Here is a 20819-nt window from a genome sequence, read left to right on the forward strand (position 1 = left end):
TTTCCTAGCTTTGATTTTCCTCTTTAATATTATTAACAAAAAGGGAGACGGCTCTTCTGATTGTTCAAAGAGGCTTTTTGTGTGTCTGTTGGAAACTGCTCAAGTGCAGAATAATTTCATAAAGATCTCTGAAATGCTCTTAATGCCAGACTCCCCTTCCACTTCCAGTGTTTTGATGGCATGTGTTGTCTCAGTGTTGTCGGACAGAGTTTGACAGGGCACAGATCCAGAACTGATAGGAAGTTTCCAGCAATGAAAGTACAGGTAGCGGTTTCAGGCGACCCAGTATTTCCTGGCAGGTCACTTGTCTGGAATTCCAAGACCTGGCACTGCTTGGTTCCCGGGTGACCAAGCTTTCAATCAAGTCACCAGTCATTTAATAGGTCAGGAATGTGCATACGGAAGACTCTGGTGTGAGAGCAAACTGTCACACACGCCAACTGCTTGGTAATCATTTGCAGCTATCACTCACTCTTGTGCATGACACAAGATAAAGAAGATCCCTTGATTTTACAATTAGGTTGTCACCTATAGCTGACTTTAAGGATAAGAAAGAGTGAGAGTCTTTTTCAAAATGTTACTTTGTGCCTAGAGTAAAAATAAAAGAAGTCATAAAATTGTCCCAAATATTTAAAAGCCACAGAAATCAGAAATTGATACTATCTTGTAATGAACTTCCATGCAATACTTACCAGGTTTAACGTATATTTTGTTCAGTTATTTATTGTGATGGTATGTTGATTTTTCCCTTTGCTTTACCAGTGAAGCCAGGGAATCAAAATCAAATTTTTTAGGAAAGATAAGGCTAGGCTCAAATTTCACTTGCAGCAGAAGCTTCAGCAAAGACACTACGCCACTCTGCATTTCATTCTCTGCTTTTGTAAAATGGGAACAGTAGCACTTTCTCCTTACCCGAGGAGGGTGGAGAGTTAGTAATGTGAGAACCTCACTGCAGAGCTTACCACTAAATATGTGATCAATAAATACGAGGTCTAGTTCTGTTTGGAATTTCTGAAACATTTGTTAAACTTGTAAAGATCATTTTATCTTCAAGTATGTAATTACTAAATCCAAACACAGACACTACTCTCCCTGCTTTCTGCCTCGATTCTGACTCTATCAATTCTATTTGATCTTCCTAAACCTTAACTCTTGATTACAGGGAATCTCTCAGAAACATAAACAGAGGAGGCAAAACAGCGGCAGGGGCTCTGGTTTCTCATTGCACTCCCAGCAGGAAGGCTGTGAAGCAGTCGATACTAAATCTCATTAGACTTGATGTCAAAAATCAAGATTTCCATGGTTTTGACCAGCAAACACAAATTGACAGAACCAACAGAAGCCTGAATAACAGACTAAGACCTGAGAGATTGGAGCACAGTCTCCTGCCTCTCTCTGAGAAGCATGAGGACTCTGGGCTGCGTGTTTTTATCTCTTCTAGTATCAGTTTACACTTCTGTTAAAATCAGAGAGTTTATTGCAGAGTCTTTAATTCCCTTCCAGCCTTGGCAGTCCTTGGTATACAATGACTTACGCATCTACATCATAGTACAGCAGTACGTCTCAGGGGAACAGGTTACCATGCTTAGAGTTCATCAGGAGCTAAAAGCAGATCACATGGGGTGTATCTTTCCAGAGAATGCTGAGTGAGTTATGCAGAGAAGGACATTTAAGATAGGGTAGGTAAGGAAAAGGCAGCAGATTAGCAATGAGAGGGAGGGCTAAGTTGCCCAGGGTAAGGAGAGCCGGGTATGTCTCAATGTGTAAATGTGACACAGAACATTATATACCAAAATTAATACATTATTTTATGATTTATTTCCAACCTTAGCTACTTCCTCAATCTTGAGCTGGGAAGTTCTAAGCATCTCGTTAGTAAAGAAACAGAGGATCAAAATATTTTGATATGTTCTAAGAACACAGGAGAACAAATGTATGTACATTTGTTACATTCTTATTAAAAGGAAAGTCATCTGTGATTTATAAAGATAGGTTAATTCTTTGTTAAAATAAATCATCCACACCTCCAAAGTAAAACAGAAGGCACTACTGTGTTGTATGTTTGAAAGAGATCAACGTTTGGATAATGCTTGCAGCTCAGAGCAATTTTGTGCATAGTGGAAAATAAATTACCAGGACTGACCAACTGGAATGCTCAAGGCGTTTTCTAGGCTCCATGTTCCAAAAATCACTTAACGGTTAGTGACAATATGATTATACATCATATAAAGAGAGATGTAATAAAACATGTATTATTCAAGCTTGTCCCACTGATGAAAATAAAAGTATACTATAAAAATGTGGACAAATAAATGGTTAAGCCCTGGAAATATGCAGTGCTCATCTCTCTTTAGCACAAAAAGAAAACTACCTGTATGTGGAAACTGAGCCTTTTTTTGCAAAAACAAAAACACATAAAGATAGGTATGGGATCACGGTAGGAATTTATTTTTCTGAGACAAGATCTCACTATGTATTCTGGTTGCCCTTGAATCCACTGTTGTAGGCCAGGCTGGCTCAAACTTCCTGCAGTCCTTCTGCCTCAGCCTCCCAAATGCTGAGACTGTAGGTGACAACCACCACGCCTGGCTTATTATAGAAATTTTTGTGAAGTGATAAGGGCCTGAAATAACAGTGGCAGCAGAAGAAATGAAAGATAGGAATTCAAGAGCTGTTTATTAAGGTAGATCAAAAAAAGACTTTATTTTGAACTGGGTCATTTAAAGACAAGTAAGAGATTTGGAAATCATGTTTTAAGAGTTAATAAGGCTTTTAAAGAAATAGGAAAATCGGGAGAAATACCATTTTACAAACAAACTTTTTCCAGCTTGTGCCATGTGGAAATACTGTAAAAACTAGGATTTTAAAAGGGTCTGAAAACACATCTCTTCGTGTTTGTTCATTCTGAGGTTTTATTTGGTTTGGTGTTTCTTTGCCTTTTTCTGACCTATTTTAGGTCTGTTTCCATGGATCTGTTCCAAACTTGTTATGATTTAAATCAAAAATATCTCCCAAAAGCCTCATGTTTGAAGGTGGCCCTGGTAAGGAGGAGGAGGTCAAGGGCTTTGGCTTAGAAGTATGTATTGTTGTTCCTGGCTCTTTCTTTCGCTGGGCTTCCTGGGCACCATTCAGGGCACAGCTATCATCCACTACGCTGTTTCTGCCTTGGAGCAAACCTACCACGGACTGAATCTCCTGACACTGTGAGCCAGCATACGCCTCTACCCTTTTAAATTGCAAGTGTGGGAGTATTTTGTTCTGGGCGATGTTTAAGTGTCTAACACAGTGCCCAAGTCTGTTCTTCTACAAAGAAACAACTAACAGGATTTTCCCTGCTTTATGCTGATTTGCTTTCACTTGTCTTTTTCTTATAATGGTTGGTATTTTCAGTAGTTAGGTAGGGGACACTCTAGTCTATGAAGTGTCTTAAAAAGAAGAGCCCCTTTTATTTGTGGCTTAGTAGACAAAAGCAAAAGCAAATAAAACACAAAAACTCAAGCATCATGTCAAGGATAAAATGTAGAAAACCTTGACTTATTTAGGACCAAATGGAAAATCAATATCCTGAGACTACAATCATTATCATCACATAGCAGCCTTTGTTACAATTAATATTGATCCTTGGTAAATTGCAACCAGAATAACCTTGTTATATCATTACAACATTCTCCTGGCATACTACCTAGCTATGAGATGCTTCCTTAACTCGTGTCTGTTCCTAAGTTCACTCTTTTGAATTTAATCACAGGAGGAGAAAAAGTTGTGTATAGAAGTAACCCAAGATGCTTGTGGTCACTTTCCAATTAAATATATCTTGATACACATATTAATAAGAATACTATTTCTTAAGTAATATATAATATTATGTAATGAATAGTACATTTCTTCAATATATAAAAATATATATTGTTTAAAGATTATTAAATATGTATCATTATATATTTCTTAAATTATGTAAGGTATTCCTTAATATACATATGCAAAAAGTATTATTATTCTGGGAAGTCATTCTATGGTCAGACAGTGTTCAAGTTAGAAGAAGCTTATAGATGATTGGAGAAACCAAGCCTAATTGATATGAACAAGGCTAAAGCATGATTCACTGAGTTGTACCCCAAATCTGAGATTCCGGACCTGCAGTTTAGTTTCTTTCATACATGTTAACATTAGGTGAATGAAGGATGCTACTTCTATCAGTGGCACAAAGTTTAACTACTGAAAATCAACAACCTCCCTTCATCAGCCTTTCTGTTAGATTAGGGATCTGACCTCTGCACATGACTACTGAAATCCACCACTCAGTTTTCTTAACTCTTAAAATGGGACTAACCTTTGTTGTTATTCATAGGACTTTGTGAAATAACATAAAAATTCAAAGCAGTTAAATTGTTTCATAAAGAGGTGATTACGTTGATTTAATAAGTATAAAGGCAAACCCAATTTAACTCTCAGTTTTTCAAACACCATCATTAACAATGACATCATTGCTTCTGCTCTATCATTTTGCTTTAATTTCTACAGTTTTAAAGTTATTAAAAAGCATATTTGGCATAATTTCACAAATCCTCTGAGGGATAACAAAGATTTGTTGGTGGGGGATAACATCCACAAAAATCTTAAAGGTAATTCCGTCCTACATGGTAATCTTATTAAAATATTAAAATTACAAAACCTTACCTGAAAATAAAGTGATATTGCTGAGAATTAAAGTATATAGAATCACATTTTCTCAGCATATGAAAATCCTCAGTTTATTTCTCATACTTTAGAAACTTTCCAAATTTTGAGTATAAATATAAATTTATAAATACAGTTAGTTAGTAGGTAGGATAGAAATGGGTCTAAATTGTGATAACCCAGCCTTTTCCCCTGCATATAGAGCAGTAATTCCTCTGTCATCAACTTGGTCTGTATCACTGAGTTAGGTGAGCTTATAATTTTAAAATTTTTATTGACATAATTACACTTACTCATGAAATTGTATTAATTTGAAAGAAGTCGGTCACTTAAGCACATAAATTTTCATCACAAATGACTGGATGATCCTTCAGTGATACCATGCTTTCCTTTATAAAGTTATCTTGAAGCTTTCACATTAAATTAAATTTTCTGGTATCAGTAAAGCTAAAATATCTTCACTACCTCAATTTACTTGCATTGTATTCATTGCTGTTGCTCTTACATCTAACTCCTTATTTTAAGTAAATGTAAATGATTTAAAAGAAAAAAGACTGAGTTTTCCATCTTAATGATGCAGAAAATTCAAAGTGGTACTGAACATTTAGTTGAAAATATTAGATGATACACACGTATATATAGAAAAGAAAGGGCCAGGTGACACCTAGAACTAATTGATAGGCTGTATATACAGGTGGGAAGTAGTTTAAGTATACACAAAATAAAAATGTAACCCACAACTTAGAGCACTCTGGTCAGAAAACAACCTCTCTGTCCTGTATTGAGCCACTCAGGAAGTTGGATTGCGTTAAAGCAGAGAAATTTGTGGAAAGCACTACTGTTTCCTACTGCTTCTGCAGTGTCTAGTAAAAGTTTGCAAAGCACAACAGGACCTTTAGTAACAACTGCCCTCCGGTGGCCAGACCTCGGTTAATAATCAAGTTTCCCTGCTTTTTGCCCTTGCTGCTAACCTAGGACAAACTAGGGAAAAGCCACGTATGTACATCGATAGTTCATTTCTAATCATTCTCCCTGCAGCTTCTCCAGGCTTGGAGTCTCCCCCACATAAAGTTTTTCCACTCTATGTGCTTTTCAGTTTCTGCCAGAACTGAAGTGATGGTGGTTGACTCTCTTACCATAGAGACCTTCATCTGGTTAGTCACTATTTCCAGGGTGCTGAGGGTCCACCATGCTAAGTAGCTTTTTCTTCAGTTTGCATCATGCTAGAAGAAGTGCTTTAGGCATATTCCTTTGGTAAAAATGTTTGGGAGTCTAGTAAAAGTGTATCTACCAACATAACTCTAGCTATAAAATACATGAGTATTCGCTAGCACTATTTATATTTGTGTTTACCTTTATTTTTGACAAATATCAATACTGTATTTTGAACTGATTCACTACCTTATGTAATTTACTAAAATTCATATGGAATTTAATAACACTACAGAAGTAATAACACTACAGAAGAAATAATTTCTGGATGCCCTTTGATATTGAAACACATTCAAAGAAATAATACACTTGCCAAGTGGTCATTCCATTAACAGTCTCTTCACAGATAACGGGTATAAAATGTAATAAAAATGTGATTATTTATAATATATGATATTGGTGAATATCAGTACAAATAAAATTTGGCCAAATCTCAAAATATAGTAGTACCTGCTTATAAATACAGAAATTGCCTAACATTCATAGCAGGTAGAAATTGCTTTGTTTACTTCAAAGATGAGAAAGTTGTAAAGGTTTCCTACATTGTAAACTTAAATAGAATTTCTAGGTTAGTAAGACATAAGGTTTATTTTTAAAAACTGAGTTTTTAAATATTATTTGGCTTCCATTACCAGATATGCTTAAATATACTTTAAGTTCTCATAGTACATAATTCAGCACAGAATCTAAAATTCAATATGCATGTATTAATGTATGCATGTATGTATGTATTTATTCTGGTGATAAAAGGCTTTTCTCATGCTGTAAAACCAATCTATCACATTGTCAGCTCATCTTAAGCCCCTAAAGTTGAAGGAATTTATATTCTACCTATGAAATAATATAACTCAGTCTTATGGAAAATAAAGGGAGAAATAGCATCTGCATATCAGAAATTTCCATAAAATGAACTTGAATCCAATTTTTTAAATCAAATCATGACAATTTGGATATCTAATAGCATTTAAAAAATATCTAAAAATATTGCTATTAAAGAACAATTTTTTAAAAAGCACAATTTGTTTTCCATGAACTGAAAAAGTAGAAATGCATTCACAGATAGATCATTTAAATAAATGTGTAATTAGAGAACAATACTAACATCAAATAAGATCTCATGTGACTTCTAGCATTCTTATTAATTCCATTTATTTAGTTAAATTTCATTTAAGAATACTTTGAATTTAACATCACACTTTAAAGAGAACAAAATTGGGAATTTATGAATTCTTGTAAAAAGCAAAAGACTAAAAACTTTATAGTGTTTTGCTATTATCTTGGAATTTCCTGATTCTAATCAAACTTGAATTTTTAATTTAGAATTCTGAATGCTGAGGTGTACTTTGGTCATTTTTGCGAAGTGGACAGGAGAGGAAATTCGTGCCTCCTTCACACACAGCCTCTACACAGTTTAAAGACTTACACTTCCCGGGGAGTCTGCTATTCATTATCTACCGGTGAATTTAGTTTTTAAAATTATTCAGTCGTCTGCTTTCCAGTGGGCATAGATAAAATCTTCAGTTTGGGCTACAATAATAGAATTTTTCATAGAAGAGCATAATTAATTGAGGTCCCTAGCTATTGGAACTTTTAAGTAAACGTAGAGTGGAAGGTGTGGACAGATGCATTCTGTAAATAAATCACCAGAAGAATTTATCAGAGTACACACGTCCTAGACAATGAGGTGATCAATGCTAAGAAATACAATCATACCATGAATATATCATGTTCCAAAACTTCAAAGCCATATTAGACTGTGGGACAGACAGACAACTATGTCAGAAGTAAGCATTCCCTCTGGCCAGCTCTGTGACCAGTATAGTCAAATCACCTAGCCTCTCTGAGGAAGTTTTCTTATTTTTAGAAAGGTGATGGTAGGAATGGGACCTGGTGGGATTCTTTTAAGGATCAGGAGTGCTATCACATGGGTGCTGAATAGCAAACAGAGGATATTTTCTTGTTATTGCTGTCTCTTGGGGGTCAAGCAAGTAACCATCATGGAGATGGTGGGGGAGACTAAGAGGAGAAATTGCTTCCCAGAAAAAAAAATGGTGCCATGTTTTGCACCTGATGGGAGAAAATGCAGAAATGAATGTACTGCTTTCCCATGCTCCATGAGAGCCCCATCACAGCACCTGTCACTCGGGCCACGGCTTCTACGTGTGTATGACAATTTCATCATCCTGGAAACTGCATTAAAGCAGGGATTAGGTCAAAATTCACTGAATCTCAAATACAGATGAGTGCTTCTCATGCAGACATACTTAATGAATGTGGAGTGGATGATAAATGAATTTGTAAACATAAACAGATTCAATGGCTACTAGAGAAGGATGGTAGTTATGTGGTGCATTGAATATTTAAAATACAATGTAAATTCTTTTCAAAATTATTTCAGAACTTAAATTTGGTTCAGTGGTCCTTTTAATACATCTGAGTTAGCTCCAATGATTGTATTTTGTGTTTGTGTCAACTTGACAGGAAATATTAAATGCTTCTTCAAGGAGGGAAAAGTGCTTACAAGCATTAGGTCTTGATTCAAGGAAAAAATAGTAGAAAGTCTATACTATAAGAATTCTCATTATTTACATGCATATAATTTTATTCATTTAAATTAGATTTTAAAAAACTAAGCTTTGTGTTAACTAACCTAAAATGGAGATGATGTTCTTTGAAATGTTGAAGATATTTCAGAATACACATTGTATTGTCCATATTTGCCTCACAAACTAATATCTTAAATAAATTCATATATATACACACACATATATATACATATATATGCATATCTATGACAAATAATATGTATTTTTGTGCAAATGGTTTTTTATCTAGAACTCACAATGATTATAATTATATAGTCATTTTGAAATTGTGCTTAGAATTAATTGTAGTATTTTACAGGTATTTTAATCACAGTGCTTAGAATCAAAGATAATCCAGTACATGTACATAATTATTTCTTACCCTGTTTGAGTCAATTCTTGCCCTAGAAGTGTAGATGGGTGGAGGGATGTTGAAAGCCTGAGGCACCAGGTATTCCTCAGCATCCATCATATCTTCCAAATCCTCTTCATCCAAGAGATTTTGGAAGAACTTGCTGTCATTTGGACTGGGGAGCTTCATCCGATCATCACCCTGAAAGATTGTTCATCAGACACACAAAAAATGATTCTTCCCTTCATCTTAAAACACGTCGTCTCCACAGCAAATTTATGGTACAGCAAAACAAATGGCTAAAAAGAAATTCATGCACTGATTTCTCATTTCAAAAAATAATTGTTTGGCACCTCTACTGGCCATAAAGAGGCTTATAACGTGGTTGGGTATGACAAGGTAAGACAGAGAAATATAATACAAGACAAAGTGTGATAAATGCCATTAGGAAGTAATAAAACAAAGCTGCTACAGATGTTCTGAGGTAGGTGAAATCCATTTCACATTTGAGAGTAATGGTTCACTGTCAAGATGGTACATGAGCTGTGACTTTAAGAATAAGTCATAAAGGACGATCTAAATCAATCTTTCTCATATGAGGATGGTTTGATGCTGTAGAGTTATCAGGATGTAGAATCTCCACAATGGTTTCTGTAATGTATTAAAAGTGTTGATGATAAAATCATAGCATAACTGTCAAAGAAACTGAATCGTTTTGGGAAAGACACCAAACCCTTTGTTACATTCCTTCTCATTTTATTTATTCTTAAATAATTTGTTTTCATTTTCAAAGTCATACTACTTTTAGTCAACAATTCAGGCTCAGGAAAATTAATTTTGAGGTAAAGTAGCTAACAATCATGATTTCCAAATACCTGGCTTTTATCTTCATGTCAGACTATTGATCTGAAGATAAAGCTCACCTTGTTTTAATGAGGAAACATTCAGTGTATCAAAGGTCCATTTGCTTATAATTTAAGTGAAAATAATCATAGAGAGATTATTGCAATTATGCAATTTATTGATCTAGTGTTACATGTGAAATGTTCTTTTGCCTGTGGTTTAATTCGTGGTGTGCCACAGTTCATATGAATCCAGTTATTGCTTGGATACTGCATGTCTCCCCAGACAGATTAAAACACGCTTGAAAATGTTTTTGATAAAAATTAATTGTATACATTTTTATATATCATAAACTTTTAAAATATATTATTTTCCATGTATTTCTCCCTCTCAGAAGTGCCTATTCATGTCAGATGCTCATTTGGGGGTTGGGTCTTTGAATTTGGAGTGTCTGTTTTTCAGTTCTTTATATGTACTAGGCATTAGGCCATTGTCTGAAAACCAGCTGCGATAAGATTCTTCTCCACCAATATCACATTATCTTTGTGGTGTGAGAAACTGAAAATGTAAATAAGAACGATAGATACTGTGAAATAGGAAGAAACTACTCAAAGGGAATAATGAGCGAGGGAGGGAGAGGGAAAGGAAGGAAGGAAAGAAACAAATGTGACAAGAAGGATAAAATGAAAACAGAGCCCTATAAACAGGAAGGGGAAGGGGATAAAAGCTAGGCAATGGGAGTGGAAAAAAAAATCAAGGTATATCATGTACAGGTGCAAATTCTCTATAATGAATGTGGTCCTTATCTACACCTCAATAGTGTCAATAAACTTAAATTAAAAAGAAAATGGGCCCAAAACCCATTTAAAAATATAAAAGAGAAAATGGACAAATAAAACCACCCATTTAAAAATATAAGTATACTGATTTTTAAATCCATTGTATTAAAGTGTGGACCAGATTAAAACACAGTCTTTGAGTGAGGAAGTTGGGGATTATTACAATGAATATGACTTATCAACAATGCTAATAAAAGGGAGAGCGCCACCAAGTTTGTCTGGGGACATAACTCTTTGTAGGTGACAGTAACCGCAAGTATTTGGCTGTTCAGCAGCAATGGCGTGTGAGTTCTAAGGGAAGACAGAGGTGGTTCTGAGACAAAGGAGAAAAGTTCCTTTGCTCCAGTTTTTCCTCAAGGAAATTTGCTTAGTCAATATGGTAGGGTTCATCTCCATAGTTGTCAAGCTTAGACATCCACCTGGTGTAGAGAACAGAGCACACTGTAAAGGTCTTAAAGCCCAGTGAACAGACCTGAATAACTAGGTATCTTTGAGGGTCTCGAGCCATCCTTGAGAATTCGGCAGCCAGTTCCTTGAACTTAGGTCTACTGTCTGCATCAATCATCCAACCTGCAAATGTGCACACAATAAAAGTTACCAGTATAATTAGAAAAAAGAAGCAGGATTTAAATTTTGTGAAAAATATGGACAAAATGTGAAAAAACGCTTTATACAAATTATCTGTAAGACAAAGAAAACTAGTGAAAGAAACACTCCAAAACATAAGGCTCCCACTCAAAATGTGGCATTCGTAACAAAACATAACATGCCATAAAACAAAAAATACAATATTTGTTTTTTTGGCCCAATTTTAAAATTATGTTTCTTCTTAGAAAATAGAACCCAGGCTATGAGGCCTCTGCTGTTGGTGCTTTTTGTTATGGGGATAATTTTTCAAAATTTTATGTGATGTTTTCAAAATTTTATGTTATAGATAAGTAATTGTAATATAATTTATCTTATATCTGGAATGGCACTGCAGGAGAAGAGTTTTGGTTTTCAAGGATACACTGCCATATAGGTGAAGAAAGAAACTGAAACCAACTTTCTCATGTTACTCCTTTTCCTGTCTTTGGGGCAAACAATGAAGCAGAAGGATTGACAATGTTTATTCAGCAATAGCCATTAGCTTATCTGATTTCTAGCCTTTCCAGCACAAAAATGGTATCAGCAGGTTTTTTTTTTTTTGTATTATTATTATTTAGCTGGGAGTCTAAATAAAATGTATCTTATCTTCTTAGGCGCTGGTGAACCAATGAGATGACATGAATAAAAGCAACCCATTTTCTTTGTTTTTGTTTTTTCTTTTAAAGCAGATGATCCTCAGTTAATGTATTAAAACTCCAGGTTGGACAGGTAAAACTTTCCCTAGTAAAACAAAATGTATGCCTAGTTTTACGCCATTTCATCAGCATATACAAATCATGTCCTGTGCTGGCTATGGTAACAAATTACATAAAATATGCATGTTTTAAAGTTCTCTTCCATAGACATATACCACACAATGTTTGGCTGAATGAAGCTATAAGGTTTGTTCTTCCTTTCCTGACGTTAATTTTTATTCCTGTTTTGAGAATTCTTTGGGTGTCATGTGTAAGTTCATTCTACATTCTATACACATCCATTTAAAAATGTTTATTACTGCTAAGATGCGGAGAAAATCAATGTTTTTGGAGCTACCGGAGCAAAAAAGGTTAACTTCTTAGGAGGCATCACGTTCTTACTTACTAAATGTTGAGTAAATAGAACTATGCTTAGGGAAAAGGGCAGGCTGACCTGAACTGCAGAGAACATTTTTTATTCCCTCCCTCACTGTCAGAATGTATCACACTTGTCATGAATATAAATCGGAGCAGACCTGGGTCCAAAGTCTCTTATTAATAAGATGCCTATTCACCTTCACCAGTTTGTTTCTTTGCTAACTCTGTAAATCCAAACGGGGAAATCCAGATTATCCAAGGGAGATCGCCGTGTGTTAATCTCACATAAATTAAGTCAGAAACTCCAGAGATTTTCCTAATGCTATTTAAATTAAGGGTCTGGGCTTCCAAAACACATATGTGCCTGGGGCATAGAAAGGAATTGGAAAAGTAAGAGACTGATGTAAACAATGGTCAAGTTGACAAAAACTAAATGTTCATGGTATTTTAGTTCAGTGTTGTTATTTCTGCCCATTTCTTACTTTGCACCTTGTCCTGCTAATTTTCTTTTGACTAAAACTGTTCAACATATTTCCATTTAAAATTTTGGGTGTATCAGGTTCACATTTTTTTCATTGTTTCATTGCTCATTTAGTCCGATTATTTTTTCCCCAAAAAGATTACTAATGCTAGCATTAATAACATTTAACACTAATGTTATCATGACAGTATCTCTTTGGGACAGACAATCTGACTATCATAAGAATTACAAGAAAAAGAAAACTAAAGTTGTTTAATTTTGATTTCATAGCATATGTTATGGATTAAGAACTGGTGGTCAACTTAATGCCAGTTGGATTACATCAGCATGGCACTGAGCATAGATGCTCAACCTCAGGAAAGTTGCCAGCATAAATGGAGAAGGGGAGAAGGAGAAGGAAGGCGTTAAGGCATTAACGCGTTGAGGCATTGTGGATTCTCCTATGTGTTGCTGTTTGAGCTGTTGGTTTTCCTGGAGAAGCTCTGGTCCTCACATCGAGCATTGCTTCCTGCCTCTGGAGGGGAAGATGTGTGCCACTTGGTCTCCAGGATGAACTCCTCACCCTGGCTTTCTAGCATGTACTCGACTGTGCTTGTCATCAGAGGAGCTCGGGGCCTCCATGTTGCTGAGGATGGCTTTGATGCTTTTCAGGACAGCCCTGGTCTTTGTTGTGAGTGTGACTTCTTGGCTCCAGCATAGAACCCTCATCCCACCAGCACAGCTCCTTTACCCTGCTGGCATGGACTTTCTGGCTTCCACCGCTGACCTTTGGGCCTTTCCGGCATGGATCTGTAAAAGAGACTGGCCTGTGTCCTTCTTGTGTGCTCTGCACCTCCAGTTGGACTCATGGGAGGCACTGTCATGAGTTCTGGGTTTTCATCTGGACTCATGTGGGACATTGCTGTGGGATTCAGGCCTTTGGCTAAATATTCTATGTCTCTGGTGTTGCAGATAGATTTCCTACATTTTCTTGTGTTAACTCCTGGTGACCATTATAAAAATAATATAAACTCCATGTCCTGATTCTAATTGTTCTCTGCACAACCCCTAACTACAACAGCATAAAAGCTATATATCTGAATAGTAGTCACACAACCATAGGTTTTCATGGTCAATTCACAATGATTGCTGATCTGTTAGATTTATCAATATGGATAAACATTATAGAGGGAACCTACATTCTCACTGTAATAAGAATGGTGAACCCAATAAAACCATTTTGCGAGCTTACATTTGACCATGACCATGTAGACATCAATAGTGCAGATGGGAGGCTGAGGCAAACGCTCTCCTTTTTCTAGTAAGTCAGGGATTTCTCGGGTGGGAATTCCATCATATGGTTTTCCTCCAAAGGTCATCAGTTCCCATATAGTGACTCCTAGTTGGAAACAAAATCCTCACATAAGCATATTAACAGCACAGTTTCAACAAAGAATTTCTATGGCATTGAAATAAAAGAAATCGTTCCCAAACAGTGAAACCAAAGCAGGTTGAAGACACTCTTCAGATTCCTGTATGCATCACACCAATCGCAATGATAAAACTTCTGTGGGCCATAGCAATTCTCTTATCGTTGTCTTGGAATTTTCATGCATAGCAGAGATTTAGAGTGGCTATTAGAATACAGACTCTGTTCCCCATTTCTACTCATAAGTAATGCTAATGTTTGCTGATTCAATTTATGTTTCACTATACCACATTACAGCCCATAATACAAGTCATTTACTGTCTATATATTGTGTTCAGCACCAAATAAATATGGTTCCAGGGAAACTATAGTATTGATTGTTTTTGAGATTAGCCTCTTTGCTATAAAAGCACTAAAAGGCTAACCTGGCTCTCTGGAATGACTGTCATACATTACAGGAGGGAAATGCAGCTCTCTTTTTAATTAGTAAAAAGAAAACAAGCGAAACAAACATTAATTTATTAGCACATATAAAAGCCTGAGTGAGGTCAAAGCCTTACGTAAGATATCTAATACAGATGAAGTGGGCATCCTCCCAAAAATGAGGAATCAAGAATAGATTATTCCTTAGATAAAAGATGACTTTCTGGAACTATTAGCAGACTGATTTTTTTTTCTGGAAAAAAATACCCTCACTACTATGCAAATAGACAGTTTTGAAAATAATGATTCTGATTTAAGGATTAATATATGTACTAGAGATTGCCTCTTGAAATAATCACATAATTTAAATAATTATTTTTTAGGAAAATAATTTTAAATTGGAAATGCTTTGGTGGATATGATAATATTACAACATGAGTTATGGTGGCTGCCTATGTACAGATCTGTTTTAATATAAAACCAATTAATTATGGCTACATTTCAACTACTCTCAGCAATGAATTATTTATATTGAAGTTTGCAAGTTAGAATTATCTGCAAATAAAAGCATATACCTTAATTAAAAGTATACGTGAACTTCAAATTATCCTTCATAGTACAATCATTGGCAATTATCTCAAGATTTTGTTAATATTTGCATCCTATGATTTTAACCACAATAAAAGCCTGTAACTTATAAACAATTTTACTGATTTTTTACTTACTTGGTTTTGTATATTAAAGAGCTGCTTCATAGAACCAATGATTATGATTCAGAGTCTTTGAGATTGGGACAAGTTAAAAGGTGGCTGACTGTCTATTTCTACTTCGTCAGATTTATGGAATACATATTTGATAGAACATTTTATTAACTCAAGCAGTTATATATGTAAAGCAATTACAAGTCAAAATAAAATTCTAATGAACAGAAACATATAAACACAAAGGATACCTTCAGAAAAACTAAATCATCTTTAAAACCTTCACTGCAATTCCATTATCTATAGATATATCATAGCTGGTGCATCATTATGTAAATATGAAGATGCGGCGATAATTTCCTATAAAATTATACTGTAACCCAGAGTAGGCAGTTTTCTCTGTTTTCTCTGTCCCTTGCAATCAGCTATGGCATATCACAGGAAGCTTCGAGTGTGTTTTTGAACGCATGTTGATGACCAGTATTTCAAAACAGTGTTTGATCTTTTACTGAACATCTCCTGGAATTTTGCAAGTGATCTTGAAGAAAACTATTCTAGTATGTGTAATATGATTTTTTTCCAAAAGATAAAATTTACTACTCAAAATATAACTGTTATGCAAATATTTTCTTGCTTTGAAGTCATTTAAAATTAACTGCTGCAAATTGTCACATCTAATTCAGGGATGCATAAGTGTTAAAAAAAAAAGAAAAAAACATTTAAGTGTAATATATGCATGTATTGTAGTACATAAATCTGTCATAAGATATATACATGTCATAAGATATATACATCTACTTTCTCTTATATTTATGCAATTATAGGCCATGAAATATATAAATGCTAATATATGTGCTAATTCATATCATATAAGTCATATATTGTTCATATAATACAGATCTCTTTAGTCTTTAGTCTTTTCTCTTTAGTCTTGATAGTAATTTAACAATGATGTTATGTCACCCTTTTCTACTGTGTTTTTTAAACTTCAAACACACATTTTTTGCTTTTAAGATGAGTAGAATATGCGTGGTCATCTTGGAAATTTTAATACTTCCTATGGCATATAAATAGGAATATAATTTATTGAAATGTCCAAAATAATTTTTTAAAGAACATGATTTTTTAAAATATAAAAGTTGTATCGATGGGAACACACTTTCTGAAATGTCTAAATATTTTTAAAGATAATGAATAGCTTTTCTAAATTAATCATGGATGTTACTTACTGATTAGTTAAGTCTTTGTTCTAAAAATAAGAAAATAGATAAAATTGAGCTTCAATTTGAGAAAAATAAATTATACCATACTTTCAAATCTCAACACTGCCCATTTTATTTAAATGAGCACTGTGTTTTATTTGCAATACATATGAGTTTTGTATCACATTTTTAAAACTTGGAAAAGGTATTGAATCTTGTCAAGTTGTAAAAATGTAAGTAGTCAGTTGCTATGTGATTGAATTAAACATAATGAAATAAATGTAATAAATTTAATATTTGCATTTGGCATTATTGACTCTATAACATTTCTGTCACTCCAAAAGTAATTTTGAATTTAAAATCAAACTGTCAATTATTAGATTTCCTTCTTACCTCTTCCTTTATTATCTTTATTTTTGCTATTTTATAGTAATTGTTTATTTTTATGACAATAGCCTCTATATTTACTAAGGTACAACAGAAATCCCCTTGTGCCACTTGCCATTCACTGCATCTACAGTTATGTTTTCAAAGAGTTGTTGAAAATATGGACACAAAGTTATATGCAGTTATTCCTAAATTAAAACTATTATTTTCCAAAATAATAATTAGGTAAGCTCAGGCTAGCAATCCAGAGATTATGGCAGAAGAGATATCAGCATTTCACATTTTAGAGAATCAGGAAATAACAAAAAAGGCAGATAATAACATTCTTTTGATTGTTAAGAGAGCAAGCAGAGTTAATTCTTTTAGGAAATAAAGCATATAAACAAGTATTTCCAACATAATAAAATGCATATGGCTTGAAATATTTTAAATAAAATATTTATTTTGCCTTATAAGTCTCATATGATAAGGAAAATTACCACAGCTCCACACGTCACTCTGATGAGTGAATTTCCTGTAATGTATACACTCCAATGCCATCCACTTAATCGGCATCTGTAGAGAAATAGGTTCTGTTATTACATAAAAAATCATTTTTATATTTTTTAAATATTAGTCTCTGATTACCCTTAATTGTATTTTCAATTTTGTATGTAAAAATATAATCTAATTAGAATTTCTATTTTCCACATTGAAATTTATAAATTCATAGTCAACCCAAAGATACATTGGGTTTTGGGAAAAAGCTTTATAAACACTGAAAAAGTAAAATAGCAAGCAAGATAGTAACACATTTCTATAATCTTAATTAATGCTTAGAATTTAAGTTGCATGTAATATTAAGACCCACAATCTCAAAACTAAATATCAGACGTATATGCTTCAAAAATGTATCCATTTTATAGTTTTTTCTTAAACAAATGAGATTTCTTATATTTTTAATTATCCCTTTTCACCTTTGGACACCTTTTAGACCATGTCTACAATGAATGCTTCCTACATTTGCCCCCTCATCTTTGCTCACACTACTAAATTTACTAAAATCGTGTATCCCAAAGTGAGCCACAGCTGAGCTCCCTTGTCTTGGTTAGCCAGCATTAATAATATGTACCATTTTCAAAATAGGAACTGGTCTATAAAAGAATGTGAGAGGATCAGCACAAATCCATCATTGCTGCAAGAAAAACAACTCAACCCACACACGCTGATGCTGATGGGTCAGCAGAATGCATTTCAACTGGAAGGGGCAGCATTATATAGCTGGAAATATAATTCGATTCTATGGAATAAACACTTCTACTTTGCAGTTGAAAGCTTAAACGAAATAGGCCTTTGAAGTCATGAGGTTGGCTGTTCACAAGGTGACACCAAGGTAACTCTAGGGCAGAAACATGGGATTCAGTGAATGAACAGAAGACACATTGAAAGTAACTTCCCTATGGGGAAGGAGTTAGCAGACTTTATGGACCACAGACATCGTGTTAAAGAAGTAAGTTTAAATCACAGATTGCTTGATAAAGACTTAATGGTTACCAGGCATTTAAAGCTATAATGAATCTTGCTTTAGACAAATCGTTCAGCTATATGTTTCTAAGACAAGTGAAGTCATATGATTTATAACTTCTCCTTCTGTGCAGTCTTGTGAATTTCAAAGCAACAGTCTCTACTGCAATTTGGTAGCAAACAGGCATAAGAAGCTAATAAAATCAAGGAAATCCCAGATGATTCCTCAAAATGGAAAGTTTTCTTTTTTTATAGAAAGATTTTGGTTAAGTCTTGTCTTGAAATAAAACTTGAATCTCTACAGTTGTGTAAGCCCTGAGAGTAAAAAGTTAATGCTAAGCATCTGAAATCCTATCACAGGAGAATATCTGCACTACACATTTGGATGCCTCATGATAAATAATGCACATAAACATTTTACGATGTGTGAATAATCCTTTTTTCTTTTTTCAGAACAAAGGATGAACTCAGAGCCTTCGCACTGACCTCCAGCCCCAACTATTTTTAGCATTGATTTTAAGACAGGCTCTCACCTATGATCCTCCTGCTTTAATCTCCCAGGGTGCTTATGGATCTGTCCCACCAGATCTGGCTTAATCTTTCCTTATCTTAAAATAACTTGATTGATCACTGGGGATTGTTGTTGGGGAAGATTGTATTTTTTCATTCCACTTGGACTACCTTGACCTAAGCTTCTCTAGGGTACTAAAGAGATTGCTATATGGAGACTCACCTAATTGGTTAGCCAAGAGTTGCAAGCTAAATAATAGGTTAATGAGGAAGTAAAGGGTATGCACTGAGCCATACACTCAAAAAAAGAGGCTGGAATTGGAAAATTAGAAAGGTAGATGAGGAAGTCACCAAAGTAGCTTTGCCCAGCCCTCTCTGATAAAGCAGCTTGTATTCCAGTGAGGAGTTAGAAAATGATCAATGAGGGTAAACGACATTATGAGGAACACAAAGATTATCAAAAATCATACCCGGATAATTGGAATCCAAGAGCACCTGGGGTAGGAAATTGCCTAGTGTAGAAGTTAAATAGAATGGTCTTCTTTCAAATGAGTTCTTGGTAGGAACCTCTCTACTTTTTGAGAACTAGTGCCTCTCTGTAGGAGTAAATCCTATGCCCTTAGGATCAGTGGGTCTCTTTCTAGGACCCTGTATTTACATTTCAGCTCATAAATTCCTAAAGATTTGTCTACTTCCTGTTACAGCTACTCATCTGAAGACCATCTGGGTTCAGTGTGCATCACCATATTTTACCTACCTTTGAGAAACAAAAGGTGGACATTTGTTTTATTTTTTGATCCTTGGCAATAAAATCATAAATAGAAGTGAGCATTATAATCCAAATTTTAAATTCACTGGTTTTCTCCTAAAAATTATAGGATGATAAGAGGATAAACTGATATCATACTACATTTTCAAGAAATGTTCCCACAAAGGATACTCACCTTTCCTCCATCAGCATTATACTCTTTTTCATCTCCTTCCAAGAGTCTGGCCAGCCCAAAATCCGTGATTTTCACATGGTTTGGAGACTTCACTAAGACATTACGGGCTGCCAAATCACGATGAACAAGTCGTCTTTCTTCCAGGTACATCATTCCCTAAAAAATCAAGTTCCACAAACAAAAAATCTAATTAATGCCTAAGTTTTCCATATTCCATAATTTCTTAGCATTTTCTTCATTTCTGTTAAAGGAAGCCAGAATTCTGAAATATTTTAAAGTTAGGGAAAACCCGGTGGTGGTGGATGGGCGGCAAATCACACATGGGTTTTTCCTTTTGGAGTCCTGTAAAGCATGAATTCTCTGAACATGAGACAAACGCAAGATCATCTTCCCCAGAGAGCTCACAGCCTTTCGCAGTTTCATCACCGAGGTATTCTGGTGTTCTAGTGGAGAACTAACTTATATTAGCACCGACACACATGTTCCTTATCCTTTTCTTCTACATAACTTCTGCTTAACATCATCTTCTTCTGGCACTCTCACTCAAAATACACCTCTCCACAATTTTTTAAAAAAAATATTTTGTCCAAGGTGTAGTACTGCCAAAATCACTATCTCAGAGTCTATCAAGACTGAAGAATTATATTGCTCTTTTTAATTGCACACCAAGTGAAATACACTCCAGGAATTTTAAAAGTTTGTGATGTCTAAAAAGGCTTATGTGACGTTAGTTGTCACTACAAGAACACACAAGTGAAATTACATAGTTTATGATGACCTGCAAATGAGCCTTTTATGTTATCTTCATTAACTATTAAAAATAAAATTTATTGCAGATTGTTGAGATAAATCCAGCTTTCCTTCACAAGACATACATGAGGTATGATCAAAAACTATAGTGAAAACTTTAAAAAAAAATCCCTCACAGTAAAAATAAAATTGTCATTAATTGTCCTCAAAACACTCCCCCTTGCCTTGAACTCAATTATTGCATACTGCTTGCCATTCTCTAAAGTAGTCTGGATATCTTTCATTGGTGCTGTTAGTTGCCT

General features: G+C 34.7%; 1 protein-coding gene across 5 annotated transcripts in view; it reads right to left on the reverse strand.

Moving 5' to 3' along the window:
- Nucleotides 1-20819, reverse strand: part of Erbb4 (erb-b2 receptor tyrosine kinase 4) — a 1018041-nt gene that overhangs the window by 25214 nt on the left and 972008 nt on the right. For all 5 annotated transcript variants that reach the window (XM_063237442.1, XM_063237441.1, XM_063237439.1 and 2 more), the window contains 5 exons: nucleotides 19768-19923; nucleotides 17290-17365; nucleotides 13921-14067; nucleotides 10981-11078; nucleotides 8857-9027 (listed from right to left, as the gene is read on the reverse strand). In XM_063237442.1, coding sequence (XP_063093512.1) covers nucleotides 8857-9027; nucleotides 10981-11078; nucleotides 13921-14067; nucleotides 17290-17365; nucleotides 19768-19923 — 648 coding nt within the window. The remainder of the gene's footprint in view (nucleotides 1-8856; nucleotides 9028-10980; nucleotides 11079-13920; nucleotides 14068-17289; nucleotides 17366-19767; nucleotides 19924-20819) is intronic.

The sequence above is a fragment of the Cavia porcellus genome, unplaced genomic scaffold (assembly GCF_034190915.1).
Source record: "Cavia porcellus strain 051 isolate PalLab524CR breed Dunkin Hartley unplaced genomic scaffold, mCavPor4.1 scaffold_26, whole genome shotgun sequence".
NCBI classification, from domain to species: domain Eukaryota; kingdom Metazoa; phylum Chordata; class Mammalia; order Rodentia; family Caviidae; genus Cavia; species Cavia porcellus.